Raw genomic sequence first — 27,493 nt, 5'->3', positions numbered from 1 at the left:
CCCCCGGTGCGGTGCAGCGCGGTGCGGTACCGGCCGCGGGGGATGCGGCGCTGAGCCCCTGCCCCGCCGCATGCGGGAGGCGGGGATGCTGTAAATGCTCAGTCACTGCCCCTCGCTGGCAGCCAGCCAGGCGCTGCTTGCTGCTGCTTGCTTTGCTTTATTTATTCCCCCCCCCCCCCCCTTCCCTCCCATTATTTTTAGGCAGAAATCCACGTCCCCAGGCTCGGAAGCGGCTCTGAGGGACGCCGACCCTCCCCACCCCCGCCCCCAGTAATGCAGCTCCCTCGCTGATACCCAAGGCCACGGTTGCAATTTGGGTTTGTTAATTTTTTTTTTTTTTTTTTTGCCGGGATCTAAATTTGGAGCGGATTCTTCCCCTGCTCTGAACAGCTCCCAGAGCCTGGCTGGGGGAAGAGAGGGAGGCATCAGATGACATGACAAAATAAGTCATGTCTCTCGATCATTTCAATGCCACCCCCTCTCTCCCGGCCTCTGCCTTCCATTTTAATCACTGACAGGCCTTCAAGTATTATGGATATATATAATCTTTTTAATATCACTGACATTTTCCATAATGGACAGCATCTCCTGCGTGCTGAGACATTCTGGAGGGGGCTCATGCCTTCCTGCTGATGCTCCCGCCGTGCAAAGCGCAGAGCTGAGATCCATCCTGCCGCAGGCCCCGGCCCCGAAGGTCCTGCATGGGGCGGCAGGAGAAGGCAGCGGGGAGGCCACGTGCCTCCAGGGGCTTTGCAGATCTCATCAGCCCGACTTTCCCAACAGGCTCTGGCCACGCAAGCTGAATATGCACCTAGTCCCACTCCCAGCTGCAGCCTTCGAGAAGAGCAGCCCCAGCACCCAAACCATCCTCCAGGGCAACCTGGAGAACAGCCCAGCTGGGGCAGGGGGAGGAATTCTTCGTGGTTGCCCAAGACCCAGGCCTTCCTCTGCCTCTGTTCCTGGTTCACCTGCGTCAGACGGCCGAGGCAGCCAGCTTGTCCCTCTTCAGACACTGATTTTTTATGAGCAAAGTGAACCTCTCCATAGGGACAACACCCTACAAGCCACAGCAGAGCTGTAAAAATGTGGAGTTGGCTTTGTTAGGTGGCCCACAACCCTGCCGTAGGACGTGGGACCCAGCAAGGCTCTAAGGCCGATTTCCCTTTCCTGGGGGCTCACCCAGACGCCCCTCTGCCATAGAGAAACCTCTGGAAATGCACCGTCACCTTCTGCTTGCAGCATTTTCCTGGAATCCCCCTTCCCGGCCCCTCTAATAGTCTTCAGACCCCAACTCACGTGATGGGTTTGGTATGCAACTCCCAAGGCCAGGAAGGTCGCTCACCTCGGTTATTTAGCAAACACAAAACAAATTATTAACACTAATACAAATAATGCCCACAGCTGGGAGAGGAGAAGGAATACTCCCCCTGCCTGGCTGCTAGGACTTGGCATTACAGGGACCGGAGCATCCACACGTCCTTCAGAGCGCAGGGCTGATCAGCCCTGAGGGTCTCTGCTCTCGTGACAGAGCCCACGTCTCACGCCAGGCCTGTAAATGAGGAGTACATGTTTCTAAAGGGTGCTCCGTGGAAGCCAGCTCTAACTCCACTGCAGTTCCACTCCTGTAACTTCCACAAATCAATGCAAAAGGAAAAAAAAAAAAAAATAAAAAAAGCAGCTGGCTCAGAAAGCTGCAGCAGCCAGACAGCAGAGTGTTGCACTTGCTGGCCCAGCACATCCCTTCCTGTGCGCTGCTTGTGCCTTGTCCCTTGAGGACACTCTTGTCCAAGGCTGTAAGCGGCACTAGCAATATTTATGACAAAAAATTAAGAGTATTCACAGCATTCAGGTTTGTTCTCCTTTGCAGAAGTTCTTATGCCACCTGCCCGCCCTGGGCCACCAGGCTCCCCCCTTGGAAGGGAAGGGGAGACCAGCGTAGGACCTTCCCTGGTACGTGACCGACGCGAAACTCCCATCTACCAGTTTTCCCATTAACAAGTTTTCCTGGGAGTAGGGGTGTGCATGGAGCCTGGTTTCTATAGGCTGGACTGCAGGCATCGATCTTGCAAATGGGCTTGGCCATCTTTTAAGGTAAAGCTACCAACCAAAAGTATTCCTGCCTTGGAGACAATCACGTTGCCTCTATAATGTGCAGACTCCCTCTTGTCTAGAAACAGATGGCTCGAGCTGTTTGAGTTGGGCATATTCACAAGCTGATAATCATCTCCAGGGAGGCAAGGAGCTATTGTCAGAGCCTGTGAGACACACCCCAACTTCAGGCCTTTTTCCTTTTAATTCTCAAAATGTTGCTGAAATTCTCACTACAGGAATGCTGAGCAGAGACATTCCCTTTGTGGGTTCATGCCTGCTAAGCCAGAAGAGGCTCCTGGCTTCCAAAGTGCTGCCCCACACCCCGCTAAGAGAAAGCATCTCGAAACACGACGGGCCTCACCAGGCCAGCGCTTTGCCGTGGCACTCCCAGGAGCCAAGGGGAAGAATAGATCCTCTCCCCAGAGACAGCAGACGAGTTAGAATGCCAAAGGAAAGGCAAACAGTTGTGCAGAAGGAGCAGTTATTTCACACTAGGTGCAACTCCAGGACGTGCGTCAGCGTGGCTCCCACGGACAGGAGCACGTGCCCGAGGCACACACACGGCCGGGGCAAGGGCGCAGCCATGTGCAGAATTCGTAACAGCAGCGCTCAGCACGGATATGCATCTGCTGCCTGAGAACCCCAGAGGTATCACAAACCTCGATTAATAATCTCCACTGATGTCATTTCTCCACCGGCCAAAGCCTTCCCGGGGAATGCCGCCCAGCTGCCTCAGCAGGAAGACGGCACTTCACCGACATACGCCAGGTTCTCTCGCGATGCCAGGTCAACAGAGACCCTGCACGCAGCTCGCTGTGCCCTGGAAACCTGCTCCGACCCAAGCCCAACCGCAGAGCGTGCGGCACAGAGCTGGGATGGATGCTCCCACGGGAAGCTCCATTCCAGCTGGGATGCCCAAGGAAACCCAGACAGAACGCGGTGATAAGCGCAGACGCTACACGCAGGCTGACAGAGACAGGAGAGGCGGCTCTAACACGAGCCCTCACCATGCTCACCGTTATGTACAGCAGGAATTTCACTCATTTTAACTCCGGAGCGATTGGAAGGAAGCAAGGAAGAGGCGGCTCAGAACGGCGCATGGGTACATTGAGCCGGATGGAAAGGGACGGCCAGATCGGCCCAAGAAATAAAGTCCTGGGTGGAAAAGCAGGCAGGGCGGCACACCCTGGGGACAGAGCTTTCACGGGGATCCCCAGTGCCTCAGAGAAGCCTGCTGCCAGCGAGCCCCTGCACAAGCAGTCAAGAACACAATCAAAACCAGGATGGATCGTTCCTAGTTACGGCCCTGGTACCTGGGCTCCTAAGTACAAGGAACACTATCTGCTCACCCACCGGCTAGCCAAGCAAGATCGAGCAACAAATAAGACATATCTCGCGTTGACTGGCACTTTTCAATTCCTCTTCCTTAGCAGAAATGTCAGTCTTTTCTACTCCCAACGGTTTCTGAGGATGTGATATTTCTTGCCTTGTCTCTTCTTGGCAAGCGATCATCTGTAGCAGTAACAGATGATCTAGCAATAGTCTTGCATCACAGCATGTCAGGAAAGAGGCAGCCCAGTATTTGTAACCAGTGCATCGCTTCAGAAAGGAGAATCTCCACTTGATCGATGTAAATATGGCTATTTATTTATTTCTTAAAAGTAAGCCTATTTCTAGTTACAAAGGGCTTCACTCTCCCACTTTAGAGCACCTTTTTTCTTTAGTTCCTCAAATAAGGAAACCATTTTGCTCACCATCGAATCCAGCAGCCCGTAAACCTGCAGCAGAAATTAACAGAACAGAGTTGCAGTGAAAGCACATGAAGAAATCCCAACGATGAGCCTGACAGAGAGATGGTTTCTGATGCACATTAACGTACGGGCACGCACACAACCACATGAAAGCGGCTGCCTCCTAACAGCCTTTAGCTCTAGTAATAACTTCTCTGGCTAATGAAGTGTGTTTAACATTATCCGAGATACAATTAATTCTGCTGATCCCTCAAGAGCACGCTAAAGACATCCCAGATAGAAATCCCATCTGTGGCTATGTGACAGCTGGATTTACGTTAAGAGATTCCAGGCTGGAATAAAGGACGCCTTACTTTGCATTTCACGCTTACCTCGTGGCACAGTTACAGACATGTGCTTGTCAGTTTTCTAACAAAATGCTTGCCTCTCCACCTAAGCTTCAACGTAAGCAAAGAACAAAACCAAGAAACAAAGACAGAAGCTTCGGTCAGACTCACTTCAATATAAAGTTTTTCCTGGTACGTCCCAAACAAAGTAGCGTCCACCTGCTCCTGAGGAGGTTCTACTCTATCTGTAGTTCCAGCTTCCACAGGCTGTGCCCCCTCTTTCACCTCCTGCCACAAAGTAGAAGATTTCAGCTTTTTCTCACCTTTAACTTCCTGCTGCTTGCACGTTCCTATTCAGGGACAGGCAAAAATGAGAAGTGACATAGGTCAAAACACCTTCCAGACTACTGCAAGATGCACCTCCCAGCAGCAGCAGCTCTTTCACCGGGTTGGAAATCAGCTCAAACTCAGGATACACCGCCTCAGAACGGATCACACCGTCCCCAGCCCTTAGGTTTCAACGGCCATGCCCACATATACCTCTTTCTCCTTCCCTGCTGTCTTTGTTGTTCTTTTTTTGCCTTCTTTATCCTTACCACCAAACGACCTTCTCTCTTCTTTCCTAGTGGTTATTCTGTCTTCCTTTCCTCCTTTTATGGGTTGCTTTACTTCCACTACAGAAGAAAGAATTTCAATCACCCAAAAGCAACATTTTCCCCATCCAGAAAGACAAGCCACTGCACTTGGAAGTATATTGCTTCCACAATGTATTTTCCCCTCTTTTTATTAACGTGAGCTGTACTGCGCTGAAAACCACCACCTTGACGAGTACTTTGTTTAAATAAGGAATGAACACGTCTCAGACGTGCATCAGAACAAGCCTTTAAGACAGCTAACAGGGTTTTCTGGCTTGGTCTGCGCGAAAACCACGGCTACATCTAGCTAAATTAAAAGGCTTCTTTGTGTGGCGGTTTGTTTGGTTGTTAGCGACACCAAACCACAGATCACAATTTGTATCACACAATCTGCCATTTTTTCTGGTGCATTTTCTTATAAAAGCTTCGAGGGGAACTGCTGAAATGGCCATTTCAGTTGAAATTCAGCACGTTTTCTGGATTTCCAACAGCCCACAGAAAACGGTTGCTGTACTAAAACTACCATTTACCTGTTTCCCCTGGAACAGCATCTACATAGGGGTCCTTCTCAGGCAAGCCAAGCAGGGATCTCAGCCTCAGAGCGTGACTCACCAGACCATCAATTGTTTCACGCCACAGCTGGAGACTGACAAAAGGACCAGGATCAGAAGGGAGACAGAAGAGCAGTTGCCATCTTGGTTTACCCTGTGCCCAGGAGCGAAGGCACCTCAGAGCCAAGAGCTGCTCTGTCCAACTAAACCAATAAAATAGCACCCACCACCTGAAAATCTGTGCAGAGGGATGCTAAACTACCTTCCTCGTGTTTGAGCCCACTGAGCTCTCCGTGGTTTGCAAACCAATGGGCTCATATGGACCCATAAATATTACTGTGAAACTAGATCTGCTCTTCAGCATGACACACGTTGGTAAAGCAGCATCGGCCCGCTCTGTGTTTACCGAAAGGAACCTGCACCCTTCTAATTTAGAAGCAACTAGAAGCTGTTGATATGTTTATACAGTCTGAAAGCCTGAGTAAAGAACAGAGAGACTGTATGAGGGAGGATTCAGTTATTTGAGTAAAAGGGTATAGAAAATTATCCAAAGGTTTCATAAATATAGACTAATCTTGCCAGAAATAATCTAGTATGCTCCCCAAAATTACATTAATACTCTAAACTTATCTCCTGAAAAAAAAAAAAAAGGCATTTGTGTCCTAGACAGCTGCTACAATTAATCTATATATAAAAAAAAAAAAAAAAGAGTGTAAGGAAGACTTCTAGAACTCCTGTAATTATCTGCACTCTGAATCACAGCGCTTGCAACAGAGCTCGCTAAGGCTGTTGGTCACACGATGCATTTACAAGCTTTATCGTGCAAAAGTAACGCACCAGGTTTGGTACAAAAGGTCTGACTGCGTTGGCATCTGCTCAACACACAGCTCCAGCGCTGCCCTGTTGAGCTGGGTCAGTGCTGCCTCTCGCTGCTCCTCCTCGGGGATCGACTTTATAGCCTGATGTAAGAGAAAACGCAAGGTCTGTGCAGAGAACCCTTCTTCTCAGTCTTCATTCCCAGCCCATAGACCCTGAGCTCAACAGAGCACACCACAGCTCTCTTCCTGGACACCAGTCTGAAACCAGCTCGCACTGGGCGCTCATGCTCCCAGGTCTGGCCTCCTAGACAGCTGGGATTTGGCCAAGGTGCGCACGTGACCCAAGATCTGGGGAGCAATCCCAGACCCCTCTGTTCGATTCACACTAAGCCCCTTCCAGCTTCCCAGGTGCGCTGGAGAACAGGGATTCTAGGCGAGCCAGGCAGCCTGGAAGTCAGGCTGAGTTACAAACGCAGCAGGGAGGTTTCCAAGAGAGCGCTACAGAAAAGCAGTGCTGATGGCATCCAAACCGCTCTCGCTTTCCTCTAGGGAGGTCTGTACTTGACCCACAGCCTGCCCTGAGTGCCCCCTCAGTGCCTCTGACGAATAGGAAGGACTCTCCCAGGAGAGGAGCCTTTGGAGAAGCCACGGGAGGCTGTAGGATTAGCCCACCCCCCGCATTCTGTCCTGGGATGACAGGAAGCTAATGGGGGGGGGGGGGGGGGAAGAGCTTAAAATATCTATTGCATTGTGCGGTTCTCTTTTCTTCTTCACACAACAGCCCTCAAAGTCTCTCTGGGGAATCTCTTTACAAGAGCACTGAGGGTGTGGTCAGCAGAGCTGTGTCTTTCCTGTGACACACATCACAAACGCTCTCTCACTCAGCACACTGGCAGCAGACCCTTGGGCGGGCTCACCCTGGGGCAGGCCAGCCTATTTGTCGGGAAATGCAAACGCCATCGGCTTGTCAGAGCACTAGAGGGGACCGGAGTGACCACCTGCTTCAAGTCCTCGAAGGAGAAGTTCCATCCTGAGGGCCCTAGTCCTTCCTTCTCCCCGTTCGTCATTTGTCTCGGCGCCTCCTCAGGTGCGTTCTTCCAACCCGGGACCTCCGGGGTGCTGCTCCGAGCAGGGAGAGCCCCTGGGGGACCCTCCTGGTGCTGCGTGCCCTCCGCAGCGCTCTTGGGGCCCGAGGGCGCTTTCTCCTCCCAGGCTGAAGGAACAGTCACGTGCTGTCGCCACAGGTCGTGCAGCTGCTTTACCACTCGGTGCTGATAGCGCAGCTGTGATAACGGGAAAAGGCAAACAGCGACAGGAGCTAATGGTTAAAGCCACCAGGGCAGACTATGCCAGCCTCCAGCAACCCAGGGCCGCACCAGCCCCACGGGTCTTCCCTCCCTGCTGTTTCAGTTGTGTAGCCCATCAAACAGCAACCGTCACCTCGGGATTCTTGTGGTGGAAGAGCTCTTCCTCTGTGACACAGGCATCCGCAGGAGATGGGGTGCGCTCTGGGGTCCGAATTCGGACAAGAAGTTCCTTGAGAATCTCTTCTGCTATAGTAGCACCTTCTCGAGCGGCCAGGTCACTCTGAGGCACCGCAACAAGAACAACATCTCAGTCCCCGTTCCATATACAGACACACAAACAAATTCACCCCCACGCTAGTAACCACACGTCTACACTATACAGGGTTTCAAGGACAAGAATAACTGCAAACCCCGCTAAGAGCAGCAATACTTACAACAGCCTTTCAGATAAACCCTACAAATCCTCCCCCAAACCACACTTCTCGAAGCGTAGCGTCATTTTCAATTTATACCTTAACTGATACCCCAGGGTACGGCACATAGGCCCATCCCCACCAAGTAACTAATGAAATTCATTACCAACAGAAAGGTCCATTCTTTAAAGGACCAGTGTGAACCGTTTAGGAGACACAATCAGGTCTTTATTAACAACATTACAATAGGCTGCAGAGTTCTTCCATCTTGTTTAGCAAACCTGCTCAAGTATGTACAGATGTTCTGCAAATAATTAATCGTCTCACTCTCAGCCTTAATTGCACAGCAATAAAAATACCATGTCATCCACTCCCACCTTTATCCTCTATTTGCATATTAAGTTCAAAGCTCACAGTTACCCAGTTACATGCTTGGTTACCTCCAGTTCCTCTCTGAGGTCAGCCAATTTATCCTCATACACAGCAATTCCCCAAAGGGTCACCTGCAGCAGAGCTCCTCCTAATAACAGAGGATGTGTCCTAAATTCCCAGGACTCGCTGAAAATGCCTGCTCTCTCTGACTTGAAAAGGAAGGAAAACTTTCTAGTTTCCCCAGGCAAAATTACACCTGAAATCAGAGAGAAAATGCATCAGTCTGCAAGAAACCACCTGGTTAATTTGACCCTTTTCCAACCCCACCCCGAGTGTCCTTATCTCTGTATAAGACTCTTTCCCCACAGCTTAGCTGGTTATCACACCTTGTCCAGCTATTTTTCTCCTCCCAGATTTACCCCCAGTCACCACGTCACTGAACCGGTGTTATTTCCACTGCACGCTCCTTTTACAGCAAGCTCAGTGCTCTCTCTGCCAGATCATGCCCAGTTTGCCACCAGAAAGTTACTCACTTCTCAATATTCCACCCATTTACATTCAGAGTAGGAGCAATCTCCTTTCCTTGAAGTCCCACGAAAGGGATCTGCCTCGCACACCTCTTTTGGTGTGAGTCAGCTCTGAGGCCCAGGGTGGCTTTCCAAGGAGAATCACCCAACAGGCTTGCTCTGCCATTAGTCAGACTCCACATCTCAGATAACTCCTGAGTACGTGCTCTCTGGCCCGAATAAAAAAGGTCTGGGAGATCAGCAGCTCTCATACCTGCTCTGGTATCAAAGTAGAAACACGGCATCCTCTTCCCCTTGGTTTCTCTGGAGGGAATCTGCTGGGGGAGCCTCTCCCAGTTGTACCAGATGGCAGCTGTGCCGTCATTGCTCACCGTCAGGGAGCTTTCAGCTTTCTCACCAGCCAAAGTCTCAAAGGTGAGCCGGGCCGCAATGCCAATCTCATCCTACAAGGAAGAGGAAAAGACAAAGATAACGATTTCTACTCTATCTGGCAAGATTTATCTTGCTTGAAGTCGTATCACAAATGAGGGGTTGAGCCTTGGTAGGAGAACTTGCAAGGCGGGTCCAATGAAGTGGCCACGATACAGAGAGCACCCAGGAACCCGAGCTTCACACCACACGGAGAGCAACCCCTTCTGTTTCTAGATCACTCCGAAGCAAACACAGGAACCCTGTTCTGCTCAGAATAAATCCCCCATTCTCTGGCCTGGGAGTGACACGCGCTGTGCAGCTGTGACCTGGGAACTCAAGCAAGCTTAGCTTGACTAAAGAATAAAAAGCAGACACACGTACCCTGCCAGAAGTGGTGCAGTCGATCCAACGAGCAGGCTGGCCACAGAAATCCAGAGATGGACCCAGTACTGCCTCTGGAACCACAGCGGGGTGGTCACTTAAGGAGTCACTGCTAAAGAAAACAAGAAGCCGTGTTTTTGTGGAGTGAAATTCACTTTCAGAGAGGGGAGAACCAGGGGTGATTTACAAGACCCTGTAAGAAATAATCCCCACTAAAGCTGTTCCACAGAGTCACCTCTTTAGGGACAGAGCCCTGCAGATGTGGTAAACTCCAGCTACTTGTCAGCATCAAGGAGGGCAGAATATTAAAGACTGATACCTGCCTAAGGAAGGCTGAGGGTGCATGACTGAATAAGGAGAAGAGGCCCTTGGGTTGTGCCCTTTCCAGATGGACAGGATGGGGAAAAAAGGCAAATTAACGATGGAAGTGGAAGACTGGAAGATGCCAACCAGATGGGAGGAGGTCATTTTGAGCAGAATCCCCACCCTGCCTAACGTAAGCTCTGGAGCCACCCAGAGGAAAGACTGGAAGAAGGGCCTCAAAAAAGCCTTTTGTCTGATTCTTGCTCCTTAGGCACAAGGCCCCAGGGCACAGAGGAACTGCTTGATTCCTAAATCTGGTGATTATAATGTTAGAATATGCCTTTTATTGTGCCCCAGTGGAGACTCCTCTCCGTTCTGGATAAGAGCAGCTAAGGACACCCTTACAGACTGGTGGTGCACGCTCAAAATTCTTTACTTCTGCCACGAAGTAAAACTTACAGGGTCTCAGACTCCTCAGAAGTGGTGGAACGTGGAAAAGGCTCTGTTGAGACAGACGTGAAAGGCTGCCCTTTACCAATCACCTCCAGCCCATCCAGATCCTGGACATACAGAAAAATGTCACAACATTGACACAACCCCGCTGGTTCAGGGTCCTGTTCTGAGGCTCCTGGACCACTCCACGCAACACTTAGGGATTACAGACAACTCTTTCATGGGTGTGGCCCTTTGGAAATCTGGGAACTTCCAAGAGAAGTGCTGTGGGGCTAAGTTTTAGGTCCCTAATGCTTTTTCAGATCCAGTTCGTGGCAATTTTATGTTACCCTACAGCATCTGACAAGAGATGCAAAGATGTCCTCACTCCTCTAGTCTTACCGGCTTGTAAAAATCTAGCTCCTCCAGGACAGATTTTAGCTCCTGCCGTCGATGTTTCAGGAAAAGACTCTTATCCCAGGTTAGATGGAAAGGGATCCTCTTTGGAGGCTTCAGACCTGTGGAAATACCCATACAGGAGCTCACTGTCTACACGCCCACACGCCTATGAACTCCACTCTCTGCCAGACTTTGGTCTCACGGCGTTTTAAAGAGGAGGTCCAACAGGTGATGGGGAGCAGCTTGGGCTGCACCTATCAGAAGGGAGAACTCTAACGGGAGCCTCGGTGCTCGCAGCAGTCGCTGTGTCTCTCTGCTGCTCCCTCCACGCTTGCACCCCGTTTCTGTGGGATCACCCCTCTGTGACGTTCCCTTACCCACTTCCATCCGGACAGTGCGGGGTTTCCCCACGTGAGTGACTGGCTCTGGGCAGCCACGCTCCCTCTGAGTCAGTGTCATCGTCAGGCCGGTGAGTTCATCTCCGATACGCTCGGGCTGGCTCCAGAACTCACTTCCTCTTCCGTAGCCCTAGGGCGGAGGACAAGGCTCCCGCTGACGCTTTCAGAGGCATATGGCTGCCTGCTATTTTCACAGGGACTAGAAGCTACAAAGAAAGGGTCCAACTCTGCTCACACGGATATTTTAAAAGTCTATAAATTATCACTTTCTGCAGAGCAAGCCAAAGTTTCTATCAGGCTGCTGTGAAAGACAAAAGAAGTCCTTCTTCTAGCTAGCGCTACACGAAGGTTGAATGATACTAAAATAACGCCTCACATAAATGCAAATTCTTTGATAGTGCTATAAATGTAAAAAAATTATTTTAACATAGGATACTCCCATAATCCTCCTGATTTACCCACACCCCTTTCTCCATGGCAATCACTAAAATTCAAGCCTGAAGCTATCACATCTTTCTGTCCCTGGAACAGCAATTGCAGCACGTCCCCATGCCACTTCCCGGAGCATGGCAGCCTTCGGTGACAATGAAGAAACGGCACTTGCCCACGTACAGCAGTTCATTAGCAAGGAGCCAAAGCACACCACCACCTTCCTCTGACCAGCATGGACAGCACAGTCCATGGTTTTATTTTTAAAGCTCTGCTTGCACACTAGGATTACGGACTTAAGAGTGGCTTTGAGAACTACCTAATGACAGGTCTTCAGAGATGTTACTCCTAACACCAGTGTCTTCGCTCCTTCACAAGACCAGAGCGATCAGGATGCAGAGGAAGTGGGGCTCTCACCTTTCCGGGAAGCAGGGCAAGGAGACTCCGGTCAATGAGGTCCCGTTCTTCCTGGATCTGCCTGTAATCCTCCGAGATGCTCATCAGCAATTCATTCGCTGGCCTCTGAAGAATTTCTGTGAAGAAGAAATGTCAAATCAGTGGTGCTGCACTTCCGAGCACACCCTTTACCGCTACTGGTGTTCACGTGTCCTCCACCAAACCCCCCAGCCTTCCCCCGGCCAGCACCACCCGCACACCTCCCCACAGCAGCCACGGCCACTGGCACCAGCAGCGTGGGCAGCTCTGAGAACAGGGGAGCAGGCTGCAGGGGCACCAGGATGAACCCCGGCTGGCTGTGACCCTTACAGTTTGCCCTGGTGCCACCAAACTCCCCCACCCGCACACAGAATTCCACAGGACGAGGCCTCAGCTTTTCACACCTCCCAGATACTTCTCCTGCTTTTTCCTGATGGCCATATTACGGTGCCAGTTCTGGAGAGCTTTGTGCTCTGCTGGTGGGGTGTGAACTTTTTTCTTCTTCTCTCCTCCATGTTGCTCTTTTAAAGCTGCTGCAGCAACATCTGGTTGAGAAACGCCAATAAAATCTGCTATCTGAGGAGAAAAAAATGTTAAATTAACCTCCCCACGCACACACAGCCATCACAGCAAGAACGGGAGAGGAGAGAAGACTTCTTCAGATTGACAGTACTTTTACCTTATCACTCTGAGAGGAACAAAACCAGGGCACTATGAAACAATGGAAGGATTTATCTGAGTAATTAGACTCGAGCAACGGCATTGCTGCAACAGCAGCTCTTCCCGCGCGGGCCTGACGCCACCAGCAGCAGCACATACGGAAGAGGAAGTCTCTGTCATTCTTCCCTGACCTCGTCCTGCAGACAGGACTTCAAAACCTGCTGGTGCAGTTCCTCTGAAGGCAAGCCCTCCCTGCAGAGGATGAGGAGGCTGGGAAAACCACACCTCAGGCCTGACCTGTTCCTGACAGATGCTGAAAAGCATCCAAAGGTACCGTAGGCACTGCCCTCCACCTCGAGAAAAGCGCCGCACAGCAGCGTTTCTGTAACTTTACAGACCAACCTGAGTGTTTCCTCTAGCCAAGGCTTCCATCTTGAACTCCTGGAGACTTCCCAAAATGTGATGGGGGAGAATCTCTTCACAGCCATCACCAAACAGCCCTGGTCCTACAGCACACACAAACATACCAAAGACCAACCCCAGAGCCAGGTGTCACTAAAGCTCAGCTTAGCAAAACCAAAGCCCAAAGAAAAGATGTGAAGTTTGACCCTACCAGAAAAAGTCAGTGGTTCCCTGGGCGCCTTTGGGAAAGCAGGATACGCTACGAGGAGATCTGCCACCTTCTTTGTCTCTTTGGGTGGATATTTTCGAACGAGGTATTTCCTCCTAACTGGAATTCCCCCAGCATTGCGGGGAAGGTGTGGAGCATGGAGCTTCAGAAAATAAACAGTCACAATGCAATTAGGTACACACTGACTCACCTTCATTCCTCCTGATCCTTCTAGAATACACAGAGAAGCCATATCAGTGCGGGCTGTTTCTCCCCTAAGAGGCACATTACAAGACCGTGGAGATACCAGCTTATTTACTGTCTTAGTCTTCTGGGCTCTGCTTTATAACTGGGGCAGGGAAAGAGAGTTTTAAACCACGTTCTCAATAGTTTTCTGCTATGTCGCTTGGCGTCAAATGCTTCCACTCACAGAGTTTGACCCAAGTCTTGGAAGGGACACTGTGGCAGTTACCAAACAATTTGCACATCTTATTAGACCAGAAAGTTGGAAACATTATTTTGAAGAGGCAGATGACTTATCCTTCCACTTGAAAAGATTGTGTAAGGATGGATAATCCCTCACTTTAGGACGGAACCTGATGATCTGACAAGTCATAAAAAGCAGGACGTACAAACTGGATGAGAACTGAACTCCAAGAGTGGGGTTTGGTTCAAGTAAATGGGCTGTTATAGAAGAGTCTGGGGGCACCCTCCGCTGACAGCACCCTCTGGTAAGCACACGGAATGAGAGTGTCAGTTAAGGTAGCTGTTTCTCACAGTAAAAATACATACTTTGGCCAGGTCCTCCACCTTAATTGCAAGTGCCTGGATGTCATCTCCTTGCAGAACGCTCGGAACAGGCTCAGGCTCTTCTGCAATTGCTGAGGACAGTTCATGTGTCTTTTCCTTCTTGTCTGAAAAACAGATGAAGAGACCTCCTCTTCAGTCTCCCAAGGAAACCCCATCTTCCTTCTTCAGCCTGGTTATTCATTTCCAACTACACTATGTTTTGGGTGGTTGGGTTTTTTTTTTAAGGTTGCACAGAACAATTCAATTCAGCATCTCTTATAATTGCAAAAATCAAAACTCTGAGAAGCTACAAGGACCAAAGTGAGTCACTAGGATGCAACTGCCTCACGCTTTGCTCTAGACGAGAGACAACGGACGAGATAAACGCAGCCTGTGCTTCCCGCAGGCAGAAGAATAAACTCCCGGGAAGTTTCCTGCTCCAGCTGCAAGCGCAAGCACAGGCACACAGCCTCCCCGCACAGCCCGCACAGCAAGGCACCCGATTCCCACAAGGTCCTAAACAGCAAAACAGCCCTTAAACAGCCAGAGTCCCGCAGAGCCGGGCGCAGGGCAGCGCTCCCCGCCGCAGGCCGCCCCCGGCACCTCCCTCCGGCCGGGACTGGCTCCCGGACACGCGTGGAGCTTTTCCAGGTAAAAACAATAATAAAGAATAATTATTGCGTGGGGAAGGGGCTGTTTACGGCGGCGTCAACGCCCGGCTCGGAGCGGCGGGGAACCCCCCGGCCCAGCGAGCGCGGCCCCCACCGGGCCCGGGGGACAGGGCAGGCCCGGGGCCCGGCCGGCAGCCGCCGCTGGGCTAGCTGCGCCCCGCGTGGGGCCGTACCGGGGGGGGTGCCGGGTCGGGGCTCCCGCCGGGCCGGGCCCGGCCCCCAGCAGCGCCGCCGCATCCCGCCGGCCCGCTCGGCGCCCGGGTGCCATGGCAACGCCGGCCGCGCACCACAGAGAAGCCGCCCGCGCCGCCTAGAGAGGCGCCTCCCGCCGCGACTCTATGGTACCGCTTCCGGAATGCGGGGCGGCGCCCCTCGCTGTACGCAGGCGCCAGTGCGCGCCCCGCCAGGTGGGAGCCTTGCGCATGCGCAGGGCGGCAGCGGCCTAGCTGGGCCTGCAGCGCCCGCGGAGGAACTGTCCGCCGGCGCCCCGCAGCCGCGGGAAGCCGCTCCCACGGCCGGGTGCCGCTGCCCCCAACACCCCTCTCAGCCAACACACATCTCTCGTGCTTTATTTCAGCCGCCGCTTACAACCCCCGCGAGCCCGGTGCGCCCCGCAGCCTCGCCACCGGCCCTGTCCCCCGCCGGGCTCCTCCCGGGGGCCCCGCCGCCGCCGCCGCAGCCGGGCGCAGCTCCCCGTGCCGGGTGCGCCGGGGCGGCTGGCGGGGCCCAGCAGCGCTGCAGCTGGCAGAGCAGGTCGGGCAGCAGGGAGTCCAGCACGGCCAAGCCCGCCCGTGTGCACCGCAGGCCGCTGGGGAAGAAGCAGTGGCTGAGCCCCGGCACCGTGCGGAAGCCCCCTGCCCCGCCGCCACGGCACCCCCGGGGCTCACCCGCCATCCAGGACCAACCAGCCCTGCTGCTGCAGGGCCTTTGCCTCCCCGGGTGCCCCGAACACGGCCTCCAGGCTGAGGTGGGGGGAGAAGTTCCCCCAGCGCTGTGTGCCCGGAGCAACGAGAGGGTCGTTAGCCACAGGCCGGTAACGGCAGGCCGGGTCAGGGTTCCCCCAGGCGCGGCTCCTCACCTCGGGCGGGATGCCCTCGTCCGTGCGCAGTCCCAGGGCGAGCACCTCCTCCAGCCTGCGGGCACACGGAGAGTCGCGGGGCAGCACGGCAGGGGAGGGGGCACGGGGAGGGGGCGCCCCCCGTACTCACTGCTCCAGCGGGCTCAGCACCACCCGCCGCCTGGTGCCGTGCCCCCAGCTCTGCACCTCCCGCATCCAGGCGTCCGGCTCCAGCGTCTGGACACGGGCCTCCCGGCGGCGGCCACCCTCGCCCCGTGGCACAAACCGCCCGTGCGCCCCTGTCACGGGGGGCGGGGGGGACAATGGGGTTCAGGGGACACGCATGGCCACTCATGCCCCCCCCCGCCTCCGCCGGCTCCCTGTCACCCCCAGCTTACCAGGCCCCACGCCGATGTACTGCTCAGCCCGCCAGTACGAGAGGTTGTGGGTGCTGAGGGCGCCCTGGGGAGAGCGTTGCATGGGGTGAGGGGGGAGCTGAGCTCGCTGAGGGGAGGGCATGGCGGGGGGGGGGGGGTATGGCATGGAGGGCACCCCACCTTCCTCGCAAAATTGGAGACCTCGTAGTGGCGGAAGCCAGCGGCCACCAGCGCCACACAGGCCGTCTGGTACATGTCAGCCAGGAGGTCCTGGGGGGGCGCGGGCAGGGCCCCCCCCCAGACCTGCGCCGCCAGCGCTGTGCCCCGCTCCAGCGTCAGCTGGTACAGGGAGACGTGGTCGTCGCAGAGCCCCAGCGCCGCCTCCAGCCCCCGGGCCCAGGCGTCCCGGCTTTGCCCCGGCAGCCCGAAGAGGAGGTCGATGGAGGTCCGGCCGGGGAAGAGCCCCCGCGCCGCCTCCACGGCCCCCCGCGCCTCCGCCGCCGTGTGCCCCCGGCCCAGCAGCCGCAGCTCGGTGTCGTCCAGGGACTGCGGAGGGAGCGCGGTGGCAGCGGGGAGCACGGGGGGGCTGCGGGGACGGGGGGACGGGACGGCCCAGGAGGGAGCCGCTCTCACCTGGACGCCGATGGAGAGGCGGTTGACACCGGCCGCCCTGAAGCCGGCGAGGCGCGGTGCGGCGGCAGAGCTGGGGTTGGCCTCCAGCGTGACCTCGGCACCGGCGGGGAGGTGGGCAGCACCCGCCACGGCCTCCAGCACCGCCGCGATGGTGCGGGGGCTGGCCAGGCTGGGGGTGCCTCCGCCGAAGAAGACGGAGGTGACGCTGTAGGGTAGAAGGTGGGGAGGCTGCAGGTGGGTGCCGGAGGGCCCTGTGCCCCCCCTGAGACACCCCCCCCCCGCTCCCGCACCCACCTCTGCACCTGGCTGAGGCGGAGCAGGGTGCGTGCCTCCCGCACCAGGCAGGCGCCGACAGCCGCCTCGTCCACCGCCGGCACCACGTACTTGTTGAAGCTGCAGTAGGAGCAGCGCTGGCGGCAGTAGGGCCACTGCGGGTATGGGGCGCCATGGGGGACGGCTGTGCCCCCCCACCCCTTGCTTGGGGGGGGGGGGGGCACTACAGCCCCAGCCCTACGCACAGGCCCCAGCGCACAACCCATGGGTGCCACCCTTGACGTGCACGGCTCGGGGACCCCCTCAGCACCCCCACGTGTGCCCCGTGGCATGTGCAAGGCCGGAATGCCCCCCCAATGTATGCAAGCCCAGGGATCCCGCATGCACCCACAGGTGTGCAAACCCCATGGTCCCACCTTCACCCCCTCAGTGTGTGCAAGCCTGGGGTCCCAGGTGTGCCCCCACGTGTGCAGTCCCCGAGGTCCCTCCCCCAACGTGTGCAAACGTGGAAGTACCGTGCACTCCCAACGCGTGCAAGCCCGGAATCCCCGTGCACCCCCCGCGTGTGCAAGCCCGGGGTCCCCATGCACCCTTCAGTGTGTGCACGCCCGAGGTCCCCGTGCACCCGTGTGTGCAAGCCCGGAATCCCCCTGCACCCCTCAGTGTGTGCAAGCCCGGGGTCCCCGTGCACCCCCCCGCGTGTGCAAGCCCGGGGTCCCCGTGCACCCCTCAGTGTGTGCAAGCCCGGAATCCCCGTGCACCCCCCACCGTGTGCACGCCCGGGGTCCCCCGCTCACGTGCACGTAGAGCGCGGCCGTGGCGGGGGCGGCCGGCGGCGGGCCCAGCTGCGGGCCCGGTTCCGAAGCAGGACCCGAGGCCGAGCCCCGTCCCGGGCCGCCCCCGCCGGACCGCGCCGCAGCGATCGCCGCCGCCCGCCACCCCCGCGCCGCCATGCGGGACCTCACCGGCCGCGGCACCGCCCCGGGGCGTGCGGGGGGGGGGGGGGGCGGGGGGGGCGGGGAAGGGGGGCGGGAGGGGAGCGGCGGGGCAGAGCCCTTGTGCGGGGGATGCCGGTGCCCTCCCCCGGTGCCCTCCCCCGGTGCCCTCCCCCGGTGCCCCCTCCCGGGCACGCGATCCCGACGAGGCTGGGGCAGCCCCGGGCGCTGCCCCCGCATCCGCCGCTTTTCCAGGGCCGGAGGAGGGTTTTCCAGCTCGGGGGCCGCTCAGCGGGTTGGAGAAGGGAGCCGCGGCGTGTCTCCGCGCAGGGCTGTGCAAACCCAGTGCTGACGGGCTCCGATGCCTTCTTTTTTTCCCCCCCTTATTTTGCTCTATTAATAGCCACGGAGAAGTGAAACATGCCTACGACAAAGGCCGTGGCCGCAGATTCCTGTTACCGGGCCAGGGGTGGGTAGTTTGGAGTAACCCGCTCTTGACGTAACCCTCCTTCCCTCCCTGGAAAGAGCCCCTGGCTGCTGGGACTTTCCGAGGTGGCATGGGGCGCTATAAGAGCAGGACCCCGGTATGGGGAAGGGCAGAAGCCCTGGAGCCTGCTTGCAGCCCCAGGCCGTGCTGCCGGCCATGAGGGTTGCCCCTTCCTCTCTCGTGAGTATTTCTGCCTGGTGCTGGGGTGGGTGGCACGGCCGTGGGACATCTCGGGAGGCACCGTGGCCAGCGAGGGCTGGCTGTGCCCCAGGGAAGGGGGTGGCGGGGAACTCTCCCTGGGCACCCAGGCTCTGCTGGGGCTCAGACCCGTGGAGGGTGCAGCACTCCTCTGGGGACACCAGCAGAGCTCTGGGGAGCAGGGATGGGGCAACGGGTGCCTGGACCCCCCCCCCGTGCTGGCTGTGACTGGTGCTTGCTGTGTTTCTCAGCACTGTGTCTACCCACAGAAGCCAGGGCTGACTTCACCTTCACTTCTTACCAGCAAACTCCCAACTATGGTGAGTACATGGGGCGCTTCTGGGCAGCACAGGGGTCGTGCAAAGGGAGGAGTTCTCAGGCAGGAGCCACAGAGGCTCCTCTCCCTGCACGCCTGTCTTGCACCTGGGTTAGTGCTCTGGGAAGCAAAGGAAGGTAAAAAGTCCGTCCCTCACCATCAGACCCCCTGCGTCCCCAAGGTCACTGGCTGCAGTTGCTGTAATGCAGGTAACAGTTCCTCCTCGGGGAAGGAGGAAGGTTTACAAGAGTCCTAAAACCAAGGCAGGGAGTAGACCTGAGTTTTGCTTGCACACAGGGTGGGCAGAGGTGAAGCTGGTGAAATGTGCTGACACCAGCAGCTTGGGGAACAGGAGAGGAACTTGCTGGAGAGACACGGTACAGAAAGGGCCTGACGCGAACCATCCCGTATGTTTTTTTTTCTTCCAGAAAGCAGGCATGAGCTGTGGGCTTCTTGTCCACTTTGTCTGCTTCCATGGGTAGAGCCCACAGTCCAGCTGGAAGATCCAGGATCAAGACCTCAGCTGACGCTTCACCTCTCTCCCCGTTGCACCGTTTCCCCCCACCGGCTGGAGGAAACCCCAGCACAGAGGGGGAGGCCCAGCCCTGCTCGGGAGGGAGACGGCGAGGAAGTCAGCAAGAGTCAGCAGCAACGTTATCCGCTTCCCAGCTGGGGTGGGACACTGCTGCCGGCAAGGAAGGGGAGCTCTGCTCTTCGCCTTCTCGGAGTAGTGTTTCATGGTTGGGAGGTACCAAATAACTCCCGTAAAATGCTGTCCCGGGTATGCTCAGCTTCCCACTGCCCATGGGACAGGAACTTTGGTGTTTCTGCAAAATCCTTACTGTCTGTCTTGTCCAAAACAACAAAATAAACAATGCCAAATCTACCTTGGAGAAGTTTCTTTGGGGGTCAGAAGGCCTAGGGGAGGTGTGGGAACAGGGCAAGCTTTTCCGTCCAGCTTTAGGGAGCCCCTCCCCATCCAAAGTCTCGCTCTCTAAAGCCCCTGCCCCTCATTTTGAGTTTATCAGCTGTGTTATATGACCTAGAGTCTCAGCAACAGCCAAGCAGAGAAGGCACTCACCTACCTTGGGAAGCCAGGCCAGGCTGTTATGACTTAAAAGTACCAGTAAAATACGTACCAGCATCTGTTCAAGTCCTCTGAAATGGCTGCAGCCAAACTGCTCAGACACGCAAGATTTTAAAACCTTCATAAGGTCTTTCAGTAAACGGGACAGAATTCCAGAAATAAGCATCCCTTCCTCACACCACAGTATTGCTGTTGGCAAAGAAACAAACCCAACTGGGAAAAAAAGGCGCTTTGTTTTATTAACTAAAAGTGCCACCAGCCCAACGTCGGGGAGAGGAGGTCACCACTGCGTAGCCCAAGGCACAGGTGAAAAGCAGACGTAAAGCTGGCTGAAGCGGGGCTGACTGATCCCATTTTTTGCTCTGCCTTCCTGAGCTCAGAGCTGAAGGTGCTTCTCCATCTGCTCCCTCAACCTGTATTTCTGAATCTGGAATAAAATGCAGAGAGGAGGAGGAAGAGAGACTCAGGAGACAGGACAGGAGGCCAGGGCCCCTGCGCTGCCCCAGGCCCTCTCTTACCTTGCCTGAGATCGTGAGCGGGTACCGATCCACAAACACAACATACCGTGGGATCTTGAAATGGGAGATCTGGGAAGAGAAAACCAACCTCTACGTAACCTGCCGGGAGCACCATACCCAGCCCAGCTGGTACTGGCCAAGCTGGGACTGCCGGAGCTGGATCCCCAGTTGCTCAAAATCCCTGAGCTTTCATCTGCAAGTCGCCAGCAGCTGCTGGGTGTACTGGTGTGGCAGGGAACTGAGGACTGGGAGACCCACCTTCCCTTTGCAGAAAGTTTTAATCTCTTCCACGGTGCAGTCCTGCCCAGCCCTCACTCGGATGCAGGCGCAGATCTCTTCTCCCATCCGTGAATCCTTCACGCCCACCACCTGGTTGGGACAGACGGACGGTGTGACCCCTGGGGACGTCCCCCTCCTCCCGCAGGGTATGGGTGCTGGCCCCATGGCACAAGCCCTGAACCGTATCACCGGATGCTGGAGTCGTGGCGTGGGGCTGTGTAAAGGCAGTTTGAGCTGCTTGGCCCTTCCACCAGTGCTTTCTACACGACATCGAGCCCTCCTGGAAGGACTTCCCAGAGGAAAGGTGGCACAGCAGGCTGGCAGCCTGGATGCCAGCACCTTCCTTTGGTTTTGCAAAGCCACCGGAGCGAGGGCCGAGTCAGACCAGCTGGGCAGCAGCTCATCGTGGGTGCAACACAGACCTGTCGTCCCTCTGCCTGCCTCTGCTTCCCCAAAAAAATGGGGCAACGGGTTTCACAACAAACAGGGAGACTTGGGAGGCTGCTGCAAGTCCTTTGGGATCTCCAGATGGAACAGCAGGAGAGGGATGAAGTGGAATTAAAGGATTATTTGAAACTCTTATAATCGCAGATCTTAGTGGACCACTGCCTGTGACAGCAGGAGATGGGCTTCCCAAGCCTGACCTCTCTCTAATGTTTTCTCACACTGTTTCACAAGAGTCCTACTGTCATTCCCTGCCTTGATCCGGTATCTCAGAATCCTAGAGACACGTCGATCCTTTTGAGTCCAGAGCAGTGACATAAAGCCCTAGAAACTACATAAACAGGGCTGGTTTGCAACCCATCTGTGCTGGGAGTGTTCCAAGGAGAGATGCTAGCCTGGCACAGGCACAACACTGACTAAATAACTGGTTTATTTATGGGAAAACTCGTCTGGCACAAAACCTGGAGGAGAACAATCCCAGCAGATTGGGAGCAGCTGCTCAATGCTGCAAATCATTGCTTCTTGCAAAGGGGTGAAGCTGAGTCTCACTCCTCATCTCCAGGGACTTGTTGGAGGAGTCTTTTTGGATTTAGGAGTTCAGCAATTAATTATCAGTAAAACCTGTCCTTCCAGACTGCTTTCCAAGTAAGAATTTCAGAGGGAGCCATGAAAGTGGACAGGCAGTTTAAAAACTGAAAAAGAATGACAGTAGCTGCTTTGCAGGCATGAAGCTGGTGCACAAGAGGAATGCCTGAACAGATGTGCCCCATGCCGGGAGCTCTCCTGCCCCTTCCATGCCATGGCCCTCTCCGTCCTGCTTGCCCACCAATATTACACGAAAGTTGATGCTGAAAACAGGGGAAGACAACCAGGCCCCAAGCAGCAGTCCCAGCAGCTTTGTGTACAGGTTTCCCACCGCAGGAACCATCGCTGCCCACCCATCCCACTTCCCTCCCGCTCACCTGGACCTCCTGAACCTTGGGATGGGTGTGGAGAAACTGCTCAAGTTCTGCTGGGTAGATGTTCTCTCCTCCCCGAATAATCATGTCCTTGCAACGGCCTATAATTTTGCAGTAGCCATGCTCATCCAGGCTTGCAAGGTCCCTGCAATGACACCACACTCCTAGTCCTGTCCCAGCTGCGTGGAAGAATGGCTGATGCTCCCCCCCAGCCTGGTCTGGAGGTCAGGCCAGGGTATCCGGAGGGTAACGGCCTGAGATCCCACTTGGACACATGGAAGAGATCAAAGAACTCCTGCTACAGCCAGACATTGCTATCCGCAGCGTCCCCACAGACATCAGGGCCCGGGGAGAGGCAATTCCTGCCCCTGCGGTGTCCCCCCACAGCCCCTCCATCGCACCAGGGACTATCCCCATCTCTGGGGGCACCTGGCACCGAGGGCTGTGTGCTAACAGCTGCTCTGAAGTGTCACAGACAGATCAGAGGGCTGAATTAGGTCAGTTTTCCCCACTTTGGAAATCACAGCCAAGGCACTCCTGTACACACCCGGCCCCATCCAGCGTCACCCTGTAGGACAGACCAGGCAGGAGCAGGGCTATTTCCAGGCTCACCCTGTCTTGTACCACCTCTCAGCAGTGACCACTTCACTCGTCTTGGCAGGGTCGTCCCAGTAGCCCAGCATGACGCAGTAGCCACGGATCTGCAGCTCCCCAGGAGTGTTCAGAGGCACAGGCTGCCCTGTTTCTGGGTCCTCAATTTTTGCCTGCGATGGAAGAGAAGAAGGGCTTAGGAGGGGATGTCTGAGCCAAACATGACGGCACGCGCCAACTCCGGCACCAGGCAGGGAGAACAAGCCAAGGTCTGCTGCAGGCAGAGGGCCTGGAGCAGGTGGGGAAGGTCACGGTCACCTCTGTGTGGGGAAGGATGCATCCCACCGTCTCGGTTCTTCTGGCGACGCTGTCACTGGGGAATCCCATGAAGGTGACAGGGCTGTTTTCTGTGGTCCCATAGGCAACCTGCGAATACAAGAGGAGAAACGTGCCTCGAGGGGAAAGGGGACTGCACAGCTCCAGGCGTGGAAAGAGGAGAAACGTGCCTCGAGGGGAAAGGGGACTGCACAGCTCCAGGCGTGGAAAAGACAAAGCTAGTGACGACCACAGGGGCGATCGGGATGGGAGGAAGATGTTCTCACAAATCACTCCACTCACAGGCAAGCACTGCTCTCCCGGCCCCTGGACGGGGCTCTCCAGACACTCCTGCCGTCTTCACTTCCATTGCTGTGCTCCAGACCACCCCACCACCCACGACACTCTGGTATCATATACTTTTGACAACTGCTTTTCTCGGAGGACGCTAGGGTTCACCCTCCTCTCTTTTAACGTCTGTCTCTCCAAGCCCTGTCCTGTTGACTCCCTGCCGTCTCTGCCAGACGCTGATCTTGCCTTGGTGCCCTTGCAGCCATTCACTCAAGGTGCTGAGTTCATGTTCTACAGCTCAGAGCACATCGGACATGGCTTTGGAAAAACCCTGGAGCCAGCAGCGGGCTCCTGTAGGAGACCACGTGTCCTGCAGCACGGCTGCTTGCTCCAGATCCTTTTGTGCCGACATCAGCTCCTGTAACCCTCCTAAAGGCATCACGAGGCTGCGCAACGCTCGGCGCAGCTGCACTTACGGACCAAAAGCCTCACAGCAGGACAAAAGCTCCTTGCTGCTAAACCTCCCTCACCGCTAATCCCAACGGCAGGCTCCGAGTCACCTCAGCTGAAGGTCACTTCTCCTCGGAGGAAAATTCCAGCTCTTTATGCCCAACTCAGTGGCCTGCCGAGACAGCAGGAGCCGGGCAGGAGGTGCCTCTGGGCAGCTCTGAGCTGCACCGACAGCACCAATCGCTGGAATCGCTGCTTCACCTGCAGCTCTTGGGAGCTCATTTCAGCGGTGGGACATGCTGGAGCACAGCTCTGGTCTCTCTAACCCACTCACCACGTCGTGTGTCGTGAGACAGAGCTTCTCTCCCACTCACTAGTGTGGGCAGTGGCTGCTTTGCTGGCAGAGCACGGCTGGGAAGGGCTGATGCAGTTCGCTCCTTTCTCCTCCAGATCTGGAAAGGCTGACAGGTGAGCAGCTCTGACCCACTGAATTGCCACAGGGCCTGACCATCTTCCTGCAGCCTTGGCACCCAGATCGGGGCCGTGCCTTTAGAGCAAACACTTGGGCTCCATCGCTGGCTGCAAGGGCACGTCTGCACAGCCAGGGCTTCTGCACGGTGCTCGCCAAATGCCAGGTACTGCGCCCAAAATTAACGAGGGGCTTTGCAAAGGACTACGATGAGGCATCCTGAAAAAACATACGTACACCCTGAACGAGCTCTATGGAATACTGGTGGGAGCACTCGGCGCTGCTGAAGGAGCTCGTGTCGGGCACAGCGTCACAAGGGCTGATGCTCTTGTTTGACTGCACCAGGGTCAAGCAGGAATCCAAGATGGAGATTTGCAGGAGCCTCCTCTTAGCCAGGAAGCTGGAGAAGATATTCTCCAGGATGCTGCAGGGACCAGCTGGTGCAAACTGCTCTGCTAGGAGCCTGGCAACCCACAGGGAGCGACTGTAAATAGGCTTCTCCTACCAGACGCAACGATAGCTTCCCAGCCGGGGTGGAAACCTACAGCGTCTAATGCTCAGACAGGATTTCTCTCCCACCCACTAATACGAGTCCTGTGGCTGGATCAAATGACTGACGAGACACAAATCCAAGATCTTAAACACTTATTAAAAATCCCAGCGCCTTTGTTTTTCTGTTTTACTCTGCTGGATAAATGGCAATGTCGGTCCCAGGATCCCAGCCAAGCCCTGAGTCAACCCTTTCTGCCTCTCCGGGTCGCTCCAGCAGTTTAATTGGACACATCAGCAGGCAGCTCCCTGGCAGGACGATGCTGCGGGTGCCGCGGCTCACCAGGCTCCTCCAGATGCCTGGCAGTGTGCCGTGTACCCCGAGCACCGGCTGCCCATGCCTTGGCCGGTGGCTTGTCCCCATAAACACCCTCACACCCTCAGGATCAGCCTTCTCGGCTCGGCCCACGGAGCAACGTGGGTCTGAACCTCCAGCCTTCAGTCTGCTGCCTGATCGCTGCCTTCCCTCCCAGCCTGCCTGCACCGGCACTGCTCTCTGCAGCCGGACACCGGGATGTTGCTCCTGACCTTTCCAAGACAGCATTTCTCTCCTGGGATAGTGTTTTCGCCATCTGCATGCCCAGGACTGAGGCAGTGGCTGGAGCAAGCCCTCGCACCAGCGCTGCTGTCCTTCCTGACCCTCATCTGACGCGTGGAGCATCCTCCAACAGCTCCATCGTCCCAGCCCAGCCGCGGCTCGTGATGCACGAGATGAAACAACCCTTCCACAAAACCCTGTATACCAATTTAAGCTTGGAGATATCCGCAAAAATTCATAGCTTTCAAGACCCAAAGGGACACTTAGCATCATCTAGCCTTGTCATCTGGTATAATTCAGTCCAGAAAACCTCACCCAATAATTTCTGTATCAGCTCCATAATTTCCACTGGAGCTATATCTAGTGTCAAAGCAAAGCTTTTCAGAGGCAAGGAGTCCAGCTCAGACCCTTGGCTTTGAGAGGAGCTCAGAGAGTACAGAACATAATTGACTGTAAAGCCTTTTTTTACTGTGAGGACCACAAGTGACACCACACCCCCCCACCCCCCCCCAGTGCCCCAGCACGCGGATCAGTCCCGCCTTCAGCCATGACAAGGACAGCTCCAAAACAAACCGCTGCCGAACTTACTGCTACCGACAAGAGATTCATTCTTTGTGAATCCTAAGCCTCTGTCTAAACTAGGAATAAAAAGAACATCTTAGAGAACTGTGTGTTTTAAAGCACATTTCAAAAACATTTCCTGCTAGCGCTGTTTAAACACTAGCCACTGTGGAACAGGCAAAACAGCCTGAAGAAGGAAGTGTCTAAAAATTAAAATAAAGCAAAAACAATCAGACCCCAGTCTTTTTAGTAAACATTTGGGAGGCAGACCGATCTGGTGAGGAGAGCGGGGACTCTGAAGACCCTGGGTTTTTCCCAACCGTGCCGCTTATTTACTGCATAACTTGGAACGAGTCACATCAGCTCTCTGCTCCTCGGCTTTCCCCAGTGTTCAACAGCAATAAAAACACCCACTTCCCTCCGTGTTCAACTGCTGCTGAAAGGCTGCGATGAAAAGCCTGGTTTCAGTACCGCCAGTACCCCAAGTGGGGTTATACTGGGTGGGACTGGAGCAGAAGGTCAGGGCTGGAGGAGGGCATGAGGTCCTTGGAGGAAAACCCCCTGGACCTGAGCGATGCTCAGGGAGGATCTTCATGCCCCTCGTCACCACCCTCTGGTTCGGCCACGCCGGAGGATGATGGCAGGGTGTGAACCACCAAACTAAAACCTACAGAAACGGAGCTTCGCTGAAGACAATATTGGCCTTGGAAAAAAGCAGCAAATTGACCATGAAATAATAGGGATTTTCAGACTTCAAAGAGGGCGTAATGAACAACAGAAAGCAGACTGGCAACCCAAGAGAGGTGCTAAGGGACCTCTAAGAGGCACTTTGAACCCCTCTCAGTGTAACATGCCGGATGGATCTAATTATCCCTAAATCCATGCTGAGCGTATTGTCTGTCTCGGATATCTTCACCAAAGTCAGCCCCAGCCCTTCCCTTCACAGCCAGCTCCAAATCATTCTAAACCGAGCAACGATCTTCCCTCACTCAGCTGCTCACTACCAAGATCACCCTGAGTTTTTGCTGTCCTCTGGGGGCACGTGTCTCCTTGCTTTGGAGCTGTCCCGCTATCCCAAATTGTATTGGAATATTCCTGACCCTTCACGTCAACTTCGCTGCTGCAAAAAAAAACAACTTCTGATCACGTCCAGCCTATGTCACACCGAGATTTCATTTCCTTCCCCAGCAACAGTACCATCTTTGTGTCAAAAACGTCAGGACACAAACAAGCAGGTCTTGTAGGACAAACCTCCAAGGGTGGCCACCCTGTTGGCATTTCTCCCCACCTGGAGAGCGGCCAAACAGTCCCAGTTTGGATGGGGCTTAAAAAGTTCCCAAAAATATCAGGTGCCCAAAGCACCGTCTTTGTGCTGTAGCACGCGCTGGTTTTGCCTCAGGAGGAGACCACTGCAAAAATGGCAACGCAGCTTGCCCAGGCCAGAAGACTGCCACTGA

At 55.3% G+C, this 27,493-nt stretch overlaps 3 protein-coding genes across 4 annotated transcripts in view; all 3 read right to left on the bottom strand.

Annotated features, from left to right (window-relative positions):
- Window positions 1-3,716: 3,716 nt before the first annotated feature.
- MYCBPAP (MYCBP associated protein) lies at window positions 3,717-15,133 on the bottom strand. Its single transcript, XM_086473544.1, has 20 exons — window positions 15,114-15,133; window positions 14,997-15,019; window positions 14,042-14,163; window positions 13,253-13,412; window positions 13,042-13,145; window positions 12,384-12,555; window positions 11,962-12,077; window positions 11,095-11,245; window positions 10,721-10,836; window positions 10,346-10,446; window positions 9,584-9,695; window positions 9,045-9,234; window positions 8,333-8,520; window positions 7,613-7,759; window positions 7,171-7,455; window positions 6,192-6,313; window positions 5,334-5,449; window positions 4,709-4,842; window positions 4,340-4,501; window positions 3,717-3,869 (listed from the first exon to the last, which is right to left on the bottom strand). Exons 1-20 carry the CDS (start codon window positions 15,131-15,133, stop codon window positions 3,765-3,767), a joined length of 2,646 nt encoding a protein of 881 aa, XP_086329670.1. The 3' UTR covers window positions 3,717-3,764.
- Window positions 15,134-15,282: 149 nt separating this feature from the next.
- On the bottom strand, window positions 15,283-18,002 carry RSAD1 (radical S-adenosyl methionine domain containing 1). Its single transcript, XM_086473543.1, has 9 exons — window positions 17,847-18,002; window positions 17,071-17,204; window positions 16,777-16,981; window positions 16,324-16,689; window positions 16,165-16,228; window positions 15,918-16,065; window positions 15,788-15,842; window positions 15,597-15,700; window positions 15,283-15,517 (listed from the first exon to the last, which is right to left on the bottom strand). The coding sequence occupies exons 1-9, from the start codon at window positions 18,000-18,002 to the stop codon at window positions 15,283-15,285; spliced, it is 1,467 nt and encodes a 488-aa protein (XP_086329669.1).
- Window positions 18,003-20,448: 2,446 nt separating this feature from the next.
- Window positions 20,449-27,493, bottom strand: part of ACSF2 (acyl-CoA synthetase family member 2) — a 38,637-nt gene continuing 31,592 nt past the window's right edge. For both annotated transcript variants that reach the window (XM_086473571.1, XM_086473572.1), the window contains exons 11-16: window positions 23,182-23,289; window positions 22,885-23,036; window positions 22,276-22,417; window positions 20,849-20,959; window positions 20,591-20,659; window positions 20,449-20,499 (exon numbers count right to left, since the gene is read on the bottom strand). In XM_086473571.1, the coding sequence (XP_086329697.1) occupies window positions 20,449-20,499; window positions 20,591-20,659; window positions 20,849-20,959; window positions 22,276-22,417; window positions 22,885-23,036; window positions 23,182-23,289 (633 nt within the window). The remainder of the gene's footprint in view (window positions 20,500-20,590; window positions 20,660-20,848; window positions 20,960-22,275; window positions 22,418-22,884; window positions 23,037-23,181; window positions 23,290-27,493) is intronic.

The sequence above is a fragment of the Leptosomus discolor genome, chromosome 15 (assembly GCF_034619465.1).
Source record: "Leptosomus discolor isolate bLepDis1 chromosome 15, bLepDis1.hap2, whole genome shotgun sequence".
In the NCBI taxonomy this organism is placed as follows: domain Eukaryota; kingdom Metazoa; phylum Chordata; class Aves; order Leptosomiformes; family Leptosomidae; genus Leptosomus; species Leptosomus discolor.
This window is presented reverse-complemented; position numbering and strand designations above follow the sequence as displayed.

Coding starts and splice junctions, on each gene's coding strand:
- RSAD1 (XM_086473543.1), bottom strand. CDS start 18,002: ATGGCGGCGCGGGGGTGGCGGGCGGCGGCGATCGCTGCGGCGCGGTCC. Junction 17,205..17,846: donor CGGCCGCGCTCTACGTGCAC/GTGAGCGGGGGA, acceptor CCATACCCGCAG/TGGCCCTACTGCCGCCAGCG. Junction 16,982..17,070: donor CGCCTCAGCCAGGTGCAGAG/GTGGGTGCGGGA, acceptor TCTACCCTACAG/CGTCACCTCCGTCTTCTTCG.
- MYCBPAP (XM_086473544.1), bottom strand. CDS start 15,133: ATGCGCAAGGCTCCCACCTG. Junction 13,146..13,252: donor GGAACCACTGACTTTTTCTG/GTAGGGTCAAAC, acceptor TGTGTGCTGTAG/GACCAGGGCTGTTTGGTGAT. Junction 10,837..11,094: donor CACTGTCCGGATGGAAGTGG/GTAAGGGAACGT, acceptor GTATTTCCACAG/GTCTGAAGCCTCCAAAGAGG.